The sequence below is a fragment of the Oreochromis aureus genome, linkage group 15, assembly GCF_013358895.1.
Source record: "Oreochromis aureus strain Israel breed Guangdong linkage group 15, ZZ_aureus, whole genome shotgun sequence".
Lineage (NCBI taxonomy): Eukaryota > Metazoa > Chordata > Actinopteri > Cichliformes > Cichlidae > Oreochromis > Oreochromis aureus.
The window spans coordinates 9,691,734-9,703,179 of record NC_052956.1 but is presented as its reverse complement, the minus strand read 5'-3'; the positions used below and the strand labels follow the sequence as shown (position 1 = coordinate 9,703,179).

General features: G+C 43.2%; 2 protein-coding genes across 2 annotated transcripts; one reads left to right on the top strand and one right to left on the bottom strand.

Annotated features, from left to right (window-relative positions):
• Positions 1-340: 340 nt before the first annotated feature.
• On the bottom strand, positions 341-2,881 carry fosab (v-fos FBJ murine osteosarcoma viral oncogene homolog Ab). The gene is made up of 4 exons (XM_031731995.2): positions 2,571-2,881; positions 1,900-2,121; positions 1,698-1,805; positions 341-1,581 (listed from the first exon to the last, which is right to left on the bottom strand). The coding sequence occupies exons 1-4, from the start codon at positions 2,700-2,702 to the stop codon at positions 907-909; spliced, it is 1,137 nt and encodes a 378-aa protein (XP_031587855.1). The 5' UTR covers positions 2,703-2,881; the 3' UTR covers positions 341-906.
• Positions 2,882-5,341: 2,460 nt separating this feature from the next.
• LOC116314098 (proto-oncogene c-Fos-like) lies at positions 5,342-10,178 on the top strand. Its single transcript, XM_031731994.2, has 4 exons — positions 5,342-7,169; positions 7,723-7,938; positions 8,535-8,642; positions 8,825-10,178. Exons 1-4 carry the CDS (start codon positions 7,041-7,043, stop codon positions 9,545-9,547), a joined length of 1,176 nt encoding a protein of 391 aa, XP_031587854.1. The 5' UTR covers positions 5,342-7,040; the 3' UTR covers positions 9,548-10,178.
• The last annotated feature ends 1,268 nt before the right edge of the window (positions 10,179-11,446 follow it).

Below are 11,446 nucleotides of genomic sequence, written 5' to 3'. Positions count from 1 at the left end.
TAATCATTTTTGAAAGCATTTTACTGGAAATGCTTTTAATTTACTACTCCTGAGAATATTCCCCTCTTTTATTTTTTCTTTTATTATTTTTCTCTTTCATCTTTTCTTTAATTATTTTTCCTTTGCCTCTCTTCCAATAAACATGGGGCGAGGTTTCTTCCTGTTAAAAAGAGTTTTTCCTTCCCGCTGTCGCAAAGTCCTTGCCCCATGAGGTGACTGATGAATACACCTGAATTGAACTGAATAAATATGTAAATACGTGTGTGTGTGTGTGTGTGTGTGTGTGTGTGTGTGTGTGGATATCGTGAGAGGAAGCAACACACCCAGCCAGCACAGATGATTGAATTGAAATATCACTATCTTTTTATTTACATAACTTACAAACAACATTCTTCTTTACTATCTCTTTCTCTATTCCTCTATGTGTAAAAAAATAAATTTAATAAATTAAAAGGACTAATGTTTTCACAGAAAACTTCGGATAGACCACTCAGACCATGGTTAAGACAATGCACGTCTTTTTTTGTTTGTTTTTTTTCTTTTTAAAATTTCACAAACAGTTCACATATTAACTCTCACATTCCATTAACCAGAAAACAAACTGGATCAATAATAACTATTGCTCTGAACACACATCGATAAACAACAAGTTATGTTATCTAGCACCATATAAATCATATACGAACTCATATAACGACTAGGTGGTATTAGTTGAAACATGCGGGGAGGGGTTTTTTTGTTTTTGTTTTTTAAACTTGCTACATTGGTGTTATAGGCAAGTATAGATAAAGGCAGATAAAAATCATAAATAATTTAATATAAGTCTGTTCCATAGCCCTGTGATCGGCACATCTATGTAAGAAAGTGTGCTTTGATAGGAAGAATCATTGTTTCTTGTACAGTCTTTTAGAGGGCCAGCAGGGTGGGTGAGCTGAGGGAGTCGGAGGACTGCTCATTGCTGCTGCTTCCTCTCCTGTGGGCAACGCCGCAGGTGGGGAAGGTCTCTGCCTCTGGGAAGGTGAATACAAATGAAGACGTGTAGGTAGTGCAGGCCGGGGTGCAGGTTACTACAGGTGTGCACAGGGGCTCGAAGTCATTGGTATTAGCTGAGGTGTGAAGAGCCTCCCACTCCTGACCCGTGTAGAGGGAGCTGGACAGGTCGACCTCTGGCACCGACCGTGCCGTCTCCATCTCTGTCTTTGCCAGGAGATCCAGAGACTCCTCCAGGACAGAGGACTCCAGGTCTGACATCTTGACTGTGCTGCTAGAGACAGTGGCTGTGGAGAGGGCGGTGCTGGTGCTGGAGAAGATGGAGTTGGAGGTTGAGGTGAAGGTCGGCTGGCTGGAAGCGATAGCGGGTGTCTGAGAGACGGTGATCTGTGGCTGGGTGGACACTGCAGCGGAGTGGCAGGAATGGGTAGGAGAGAGGGAGGTCAGGGGGAAGTCCGTGCCCAGCTCAGAGGGGATTTTGCAAATGGGCTGGTGGGCAGCCAGAATGAACTCAAGCCTCTCCTTCTCCTTCAGCAGGTTGGCGATATCATTCTGCAGGTTGGATTTCTGGTCTTCCAGGATATCAGTTTCCTGTAAGAGAGAGAAATGGAGGAAGTTGCATCAGCTTGGCTGTTGGATAGCTCTGCTATTAGCTCTGACAATAAACACGTTTTAATGAGTGATGGTAAGTCTGATGGGATACTTACAGCTTGCAGAGTGTCTGTAAGCTCTCGCCTCCTGTTGCGGCATTTTGCTGCTGCCTGCTTATTCCTCTCTCTGCGAATCCTTCTCTTCTCTTCCTCCTCAGGTGTCATCTGCACATGATAGAAGGTAAAAGTTAGGACCCCTGCTCTTTAATAAACTTAGTCTATGACTATATATAACACTTCATGAACGAATGATAATTACCTGTTCCACTTTGCCTCTCTTGTTGTGAGCCCTGGACACTGCAGATTTCATGACTGCTCTTGAATATGCAGGGCTGGGGCTGGAGGTGTAAGGGTGAGCTCCGTGGGAAGGGGCCACTGAGGAGACCACAGGCTGGACCATCCACTGAAGATCTGGGCTCGTGGAAATGGCCGTGACTGTGGGGATGAAGGAGGCACTTGATGCTGTCAGGTCTGTGAAATCCTGGAGGAAATGAAGTAAAAAAGAAGATCGTCAGGACGTTTAGTACATTATCAGGAGGGGTGGCAGCATTGCAAGATGTCTATGAATGAAGCACGCAGGGTCTATAAAAAGCTGGATGGTTTAAAAATATCCTTATGATGTCAGCTATGACGTTACACTCTCTCTATGGAGTTTCCAGGTGGATGAATGAAGCTTGCCTTGCACTGTTTGGTGCGCAGGTCAGAGTTATTTTTTAAAATATATATATATATATATATTTAAAAACAAAACTCAGTGGGTGCTTTTCTTAATTTCCAGCCAGCCTTTTTCATTATTACCATTATTATTATCTGAAAACATCACTTTTAAGTTTTGTCAGTTTAATTTAGTAAACATCCAAATCTCCAACAGGTCCTTTCTGAGCTGAAATAGCGTGCTGTAAAAATTTAACAATGTTTAAGCGGACATACCTGAGACTGGGGAGATCCCATGCTGGAGTAAGATCCCGCTGGTGACGGGTAATATCCCAGAGTGTCCACGGACGGGGAAGCGGTGCTGCAGCGAGAGGAAGAGTCGCAATCCGCGTTGAAATTGAACATCATCGTTCCTTTTTTTCGAAAAAAAATTAAGCAAATAAGAAGATCCGGACAAACTCTACTAAGGACGAATGTAAACTTGAGGTCAGGATAGTCCTTTAGTGGGTTTGCGAGAAAACTCTTCAAGCGCTGTTCCCGATCAGTTCTCTTAGTCGCTGTTCTGCTACTCAAAGTTAGACTGCCAACTCTCCGAGCTGGGCCTTTTATATACTGTCTGCTGACGTAAAGAGGGGTGTGCCGTGCACCCGACACCAGGAAGGAAAAAAAACACCAAAACACTGACTTAACAACGCGGTAATAACACCGACTTTTCCTCGCGCTCCATTTAAATTCAATACAGTTTGTTTGCACGAGTCACGAATGAGTCATTTACAGGTGATAAGTGACTATTTGAAATGTTTATTTCTAAAACTCGTCTTCAAGAAATGGAATATTCCGGAGCGGGATCCCCGATACGTAGGTATCCATATATGGTGCATCCTGTGAAGGAGGCGGGGCCTGATGGGAAATACACCGTGAGAGTGGCGGACAGCGGCATGACGTTATGTAAAACAACAAACACAGAGATTGTTGTGAAAACTTAAAGAACTGAGATAACAGTGAGGAAAAGTGCGTCCTACACAGCAAGGACACAATTAAACATGCAAATGCGTCTGTGCTGAACAAAATGTACCAAACAAACACATAAAAAAAAAAAAATCTGTTTCTGTTTTTTTTAACCCCCTCCCCCAGCCGCGCACCTCCTTTTTTATTTTTATGTTTTTGAAATATAGAAACTCAGTTTTATCGTGCAAACTTTCGGCTTGTAGTGAAGCACTTTGTGATATTCATCTTGAAATTTGGCATATAAATAACATGTTATTTACGTACTCGCTAACTTCACTCACTGACTCACTTATCGGCTATTTTTAAAGTGTTTAATTTGATAAATGGTTACACACTTAATGCGAGACAATCCATACAATCACAGAAGGTCCGCATTTGCATGTGTAGGTAGGTCACGAAGTACAAAGAATAATTAAAAATAAAGATAAGAATAAGCGAGAAAATGGTGGGTAATTGATTTTTACTTGATTCTGTGGTCTGTCCTTTTTCTAAAGTAAACCGACTTTTAATTTACTTATTTATTTAATTTTTGTATTCATGTATTTTTCTTATTTAATCCCAGATGCGTTTATATCCAGTAAGTTACAATGGAATTGTTTCATAGTCAGTCTAAAATATCTCTACATAAACGTTGCATGTCAGGACATGGGTGACATGTTCTCCACCCTCAGGTACTGTTTGTACCTTTCGCCTGCAATCCAGAACAGGGCGTGTTTAGCTGCAGAGCGAGCTGATAACTGGTTTTCTGTGTGTACGTTTCCTCGACGACAGGGGATGGGGAGGGGTGGCGGTTAATTGTAAAGGTCTTCCCCAAAGCCACTAGCAGAGGGAATCCTCAAGATTTACGTAAGAAGCTATGAAACGAATTCATGAAATGCAGGCTTAACGGTGAGCCAACATTGCGACTGCATTTGCTGTTTAATAACTGTTCGTTCTCTGACATCAGCACTTTTTTTTATTATCCTGTTCACTTGAGAAGTAGGTCTGTGGAACAAGCAGCATGACTTTCGTGCAATATTACCAAAGTCAGCAACATTTGCTGGTAGTTTTGTTCATGGTTTATTATTAATAAAGGCGATACATTCATGATACATGAGTTTAATGAAACACAATTCATACTTTTCTTCTTCTTTTTTTCTCTCTCTCGTGAGTCTTCCGGGAATTCCCTTCTTTAACTAAACAAGCACAAAACAAGCACCATAAGCGCTCTCGACCCATTAAACAAACCATAAAGACTAAACAAAGGTGTCATTGTGTCAAAAGGCTCTAATTCAGGCTATAGGATTTTGCGCTTTCTTTCCCGCGCCAGTGTTTTGTTGAACATTCCTGGTTGTCATAGCGACGCCCAGCCCCTTTCGCGTCAGTGACGTCCATTTATTTTTTATTTTTTCATAGCAACGAAGATCGTGTCTAATCATGAGGAGGAGCCGCATCAACAGAGAAACACCAAACCGGCTTTTTCGGCATCGCCTGTGGAGACGGAACGTGCACATGAACACGTCATTAGCGGTTCCCGGAAACGTCGTCGGAGTGAGAGCTCCAAGTGTTTTCCCATCTCTGACAGTCCTCCCCTTTCCTCGGTGTCTGCGGGTCAACGGAATGGAACGGGACACCAAACAAGCCGTTTACCTTGAGCGGTGTTTGAGTTCTGTTTGAGTGGTTGGCATGAAGGTTGCTGACCTACACTGTTTGAGTGACCTGGTTTTTGCTGGTGTTATTTCGTGTTGGACTGAGACTGGAATCGAAATAAAATTATAATAACAATAATAATAATAATAATAATAATAATAATAATAATAATAATAATAATAATAATAATGATAATGAGAAAAAGAAAGAAAGAAAGAAAGAAAGAAAGAAAGAAAGAAAGAAAGAAAGAAAGAAAGGCAATTTCTAAAATAAAAACATATTTTTTATTGCTGTTTTTAAAAGTATTTAAACTCGTATCCGGCTATCTAATACCTGAAGTTCTTTCTTTCTTTCTTTCTTTCTTTTTTTTTTTTATCGCTGCTCTTTGGCTCCTCAAAGGAGAACAGTTCACTAAAATGACCGTGAACTTGGATGCCAGTGGATCTAAAAATAAACTCCACAGTCTTTGCGCATTCACGCTCAAGTTGCTTTGAAGAAAACGACTGTTAGAGCTGTGCTGAGAGGTGAGTATTGTTCGACCTTTGAACTTCTTTTTGTCCCAGGCCGCTCAAAACGACCACCAATAGTGATGTGCCGGTAAATAGGGCCCAAGGCGGGGGGGTTGCCACTGCCGGGAAGTACCCGGGAGCGCAGAGCAAACAGGGGGGAGCTTCTCACTCTATCCAGCGCTTATCCCTTTCACTTGGATGGGTTCGTGAGGTCACATGAAACCTAAATATAGCCCAATCCGGCCCGCAAGCTCTTGTTATGGGAGCAGAATTAGGTTATGCGGGAACATCAATTAAAGCCCGGGCTTTAATTGGTGCCGATAAACTGCATTACCGTCTGTGAGAAAGTAAGTCACGTTGTTCCTGTCTAGAAATTATGTCAGTCACTGGCCTTCTTGAATTCTCCGATTCCCTCATGAGTCTGTTTTGCACATCTGCGGCTGCACCTAATTGCCACCCTTATATGGAAAGGTGGGTCAAATCCTTCGCATCCTCAAACTAACGCCTGTGCGGGCATTCTTGGCGCAGCTGATGACGCTGATATCAGGTACAGCACAGGGTCAATCTCTGAGAGCTTGTTTTACTTTCTTTTTGCGGCAGCGAGTGAGTGGGCCACACACAGCCCGGCAGCGTCCGTCTGCGCGCTATCCTTCCTATCCTTGTGCCACAGCAGCCCCCATCCCCCCCACCCCTCCCGGAAATACCATATATGGCTCGACCGGTCCATTCGGCGATTGGCTGCTTGGCTTCAGCGACAGTTCTGTTGCTGGAGCTCTATTCATATGTAGAGACAGGTGAAAGGCAATGTGATACGTGAATGACACTTAATTATGACGGCTTATAAATAATCAGGCAGTGTGCTGGAAGTGTGCTGTGAAATAATTAAATTAATGCCGGATTTTATTATGTGTCTATAAATAGATGATGGAACATTAGTGCATAATCATTGTTCTAATGTGGACAATTTGGAGGAGAAAGAACCGGGGAAGCACCACACTGGCTATTTTAAAACCATTTATTAATGAAGCCTATTACACTGCCTCCACTTTCGTTCTAATGCATTGAGAGCTCGTGTTACCGTAAATGCCCAGAAGCATTAAACAAAGGCTAAATGTCGAGAACATATGAGGGCATGACGGGAACATATAGCCTGTGATGCAGATGCTGCATACATGAAGTGACGTAGTTCATTCATGGCGGTGGGCACCTTTTGGAGGGAGGGGTGCCACTTTCTATGTGCTCACTTTTTAAAAAAAAACATTTGAGTTCTGATAATAAGCTGAAATAAAACAGTGGGCTAGTGTTGATTTTTACGCACTTCAATGATTTGATTGTTGAACTGTAAAAAAACCCATCTGCTAGCCCCTTTCTCCTGTCACTTCTCCCTCGGTGAAATGGTTCGGTCTCACCACACAGATTTCATTCATAAAATTCCAGCTCACTATAAAAGGCGGGCCTCTCCACTATGTGCACAGTTATGAACCTGGCAAATGGAATATAGGCGTCCGGGACATCCGTTTTCTGTCTAGCACAGACTGACTGTTCAGTCTCTTATGCGGTGATTTAATTTTATTTTGAATTTTTATTTTTTAATGAAACCATGCATCCAGACTCCAGCACTGAGTTCGACTTATCGTCCAGCTGTAGCACAGCATCGCCTGGCGGGGACACCCCTGGGTGCAGTCAGCATCCTCCTGACTCGCTTTCATCATCAGTGGACAGCACCAAGGTAGAGCCGGATCTCTTCATTACACACACAAAAACCTGATCACAAAGCGTAATCTTGTGTTTGACGCATGCGGGTGATACTGCATTCCTCAAATTCTTCACATTTTTATGAAGTCATTTTCATGCACTGCATTTCCCCTAGCAGGATTACTATCCCGTGTTGGAAAAATGACTAGAAAAACATGCGTATCTCTGTAGAAAATCCCTAAAAAATCCCTAAAAAACAAACAAACAAACAAAAACAGCGCAATGATATTATTATTTAAATAAAACTGTTTGTAATGCTGTCTGCTTCACAGTCTTCGTTGCAACCTTTTTTTATCTATCATAAAAACTGATGAGGATGTGACACGATATGACACGCGGCTGGTTCTGAGGTGTTTACAGAGAGCAGATTTTTTTTGTCTTCTTTGACATTCCTTGGACAAATGATTGATGTAACATTTAAACATTGCTAAAGGTCAGCCAATAACGTGGTCGCCCATTCATCAGATACGCTAAATTAGTATTTTACTGCATGCATATGCATGTCTGTCTGATGTGGGTTTTTCCAGGATACTGAGACCAGTGCAGCAGCCTCCTTTGTTCCGACTGTGACTGCAATCTCAACATCGCCAGAACTAAAGTGGATTGTGCAGCCTACAGTCATCACATCTGCCTCTCCGTCGCCCTGCCGTGCAAAGCCCAAAACTCATGCAGCGACCCAGTCGTCTTCCCGGCCAGGTGCAAACAAGGCGAGAGCCAGCAACAGGAAAGGGCCGAAAGAGCAGGTAAAGAGAAGAGAGGGGTGGGCGGTGATGCTGATGTGCCAATCAACCAGTCAATCAATCAGTCAGTACATCGAGCAATCGAGCACTCTGTCTTGATCCCCACATCATCCCCAACGACCTCCTTTCCACTCATTAAGCTTAATGTGAAAACTGAGATATCGCGATATTTTAACCGGGACACCAAAAGGGGACGCAATTAACTGCTTTTTTCCTTTCCCTGTCGTGGGGAAATAAAGTGTTCGCGGATTGATCTGAATAGTTTACTGCGGGGAGTCAGTCATAAGCCGATTTGATCATGTTTAATCGACGAAGAGCGGTTACTTTGGCGGGGGTAACGAGCTCAGTCTTGTTTATGTGCGGGATAGGAAATTGCATGCAATGCGCGTTCACGTGACTGGCTAGACCGTGCCAGTGGTGCAGCATTTTAACGCCTGAACTGAGAGTCTTCACCGACCACATCAGCATTCACTGCATAGGAGATTTTTTTCTCTCTCTCACTTTGGCACAAGAAACGGTGTTTAAGAGCCAACTGCCGACATGGCAAGACTTAGTGGGATGAGCGTTTAAATTAATGGGCTATTTCTGATTGATTTTAGCCTTCCAAAGAGGAGGAGGAAAGGAGGAGGATCAGGAGGGAGAGGAACAAAATTGCGGCAGCCAAGTGTCGTAACAGGCGGAGGGAGCTGATAGAGACCCTTCAAGCTGTAAGTAATGCTTTGTTAAATCATTATAAAGGATTCATTCTCACAGTATATGTATGCTTCCAAAGATGAATAATATCTCAGTTCACAACAGCGAAGCAGAGCAGCAGAGTCACATAGGATTGGGGGGGTTTTGTGCTTTGCTCATGCTCTTTTCTCTTTCTCTTTCTCCCTCTTTCCCTCAGGAAACTGATACTTTAGAAGAAGAAAAGTCCACCCTGGAGACAGAGATTGCCAACCTGCTGAAGGAGAAAGAGAGACTAGAGCATGTCTTAGCTTCCCACCAACTGTCCTGCAAACTCTCCTCAGATGATGACGGCAATGGTGATGATGATGAGGGGGATGATAAGGAAGATGATGTTGAGACAATGCTGCAGGATCCACCGGACTCCCCGCAGCTGCTTTCCATTTTAGAGAATGGAAAAACCCCAGAGAGCAGCACAGCTGGAGAAGCCCATATTGGTCAAGACATGAGCAGTGTCCCTTGCATCCCTGCTGCAGCCATCTTGGGAAACTCCAACATCCTCCTGTGTTCCAGCGCAGAAGAGGAGGCTCTGGAGGAACTGAAAGGAGATGACTTGGATGACTTGGTACCCAGCATACAGATGGAAGTGACGCCCGAGACCGCCGCATCTGTCCCTGACATACTACAGAGTACTGACCTGAGTGGGCCCTTCTGCCTCTCAGACTGGGAAACCCTGTACAAGTCCGTGGCAAGCGACCTTGAGTCTCTGAGCACCCCAGTCATGTCTTCCAGTCCCACTTGTAGCAATTACCGCACAGTGTTTTCCTTCAATCACTCCGAGATTGATTCCCTGGCTGACGGCTCCGAGTGCCTCAAAGGCAGCCTCGGCGCATCCGAGTTAATGAAAGATAGTCTTAACTCGCCCACACTCCTGGCCTTGTGAATGCAAAGAAGTTATGCAACAATACTGTATTCTAACCAGCCAGCAAGCTCCAGTCGCTCTCAAATAACCTTTTGTAGTGTGAGTTTCGATGTCGTGCATATACCTGAAAATCAGAGATTGTGTAGACGCAGTGTTTTTCTGTGACTGTAAACACGGTTGAGTTCTTCCATGCTGTTGCTGCAGTTGTCTGAGATGAGACCTTGTGCTAGTAAAATGCATGCAAATACAAGTCATCTGTAATCCAAGAAGAGATGGTATTGTGTTGTTTAAAAAAAAGCTCTGCGTGTGGTCTGAAACTAGATCCTGCCGAGTAGCTTAATATATGTGTAACACTGTTTTTGACAAAGCTGTGTTGTAACAAGTGAATTATAGAAGGATACTAATATGTAAGTGTAACATCTTGCTGTAAGGTGCCCCCCCGCCTCCAGACCTGAACTGACATTTCCTTTTACATTTGTTTTCCGTGAAAAACAAGATCATGCCATGTATTTTATTGAGATGTATTTTATGACATAGTTTATTTTTTTACTTATGAAAATATAGAGATGCAAAAAAATCAACATCAAACAAACAAAATCAGAAACAAAAGAAAACTAGAAACTAGATATTGAAAAATATGCTGGAAATAAAATACCACAACTGCAATTAATGCTGTGCTGCTGTTGTTATTGATTCAGGAGCATTCATATGAATAGATAGTCTCCACCACAGCCTTGCTTAGTTGGTGACTTTACATGAAGTTCCTCGGCAGATGAAGAAATCATGAGATGCCTTAGAAATGTGCTGGGAGGGGGACGAAGAAAAGCTGAACACCTTCAATGCAAACTTCATCTGTGATATAACTGTGCTTTAAACCCAGTTTAAATATGAGTCTGACCTACCAAACACTCACTAAAACGTCAGAAGAAGAAAAAGCCTAAATTTAAGGGCGGTATTAATGATGTTCTCGTCTCAGTATCAATCCATAAAGATGGCATTGCGGCTATTTCTGGCTTCGGGATTACATAAAGGAGACGCGTCGTGGACGGAGACGTGTTTGAATTGAGTGGGAAGCAGCGCAAACAGCAGGTTAATTATTTATTCACAGCCTGCTCTCTGCTCCACTATTGTCACGGTCAAGGGAATCCGAGCGCACACACGGCAGCGCAATGCGTGCTGTTCGTGACGTCAGCACGCGATTGCCGTTTCGTTTCAGTTCCTTTGACCATATTTGGGTAGTTGCAGTTGTTGTGTATCCATAGCAACGGGTGTTAAATTTCGGAGCTGGAGAAAAAACGATCCAGAGGAGAGCGCGAGCCTCATTAAAGACCAAGTTTCTCATCAATTTCGGAGCGGGTGGTCACGTGACTGACGATAAGCAGTGCAGTCGGTAATTTAGCGGTGCCGAGGCATTTCTCGGAACAGCAAACGAAGGGTTTAACGAGGGATAAACCGGCTGGGGTTTGTTCTTCAAGGAGAAGATAGTGTTTCAAGCTTGCAGTAACCACGTTCTTCCCAGAGGATTACTTTTTATCATTTTTTTACTCATAACACAGTCCTTTGCAACAAAGCACACGGCTTGCATGTCATGCCTTAAAAGTGAACGGTGCAGTTCTTCTTTTCATCAGTAGGGGTGGCTACAGCGCGAGCAACTGCAGAGCAGAGAATTTTTCATGTAATGAGGGGTGCAGGGCTTTCACTTCCCCCTTTGAATACCTCAGTTGTTACATTTGCACAAACAGACCTAACCAAATCGAGTTGTTCATCTTTAGAAGTTATCAGTGATACTTAGGAAAGCATGCGATCTGTCTGTTATATAAGATAAGATAAGGTGACCTTTATTAGTCCCACACGTGGGAAATTTGTTATTAGGGTTATCTTATTAATATTATGTTATCTTATATTTAAGTCCTCTTACTG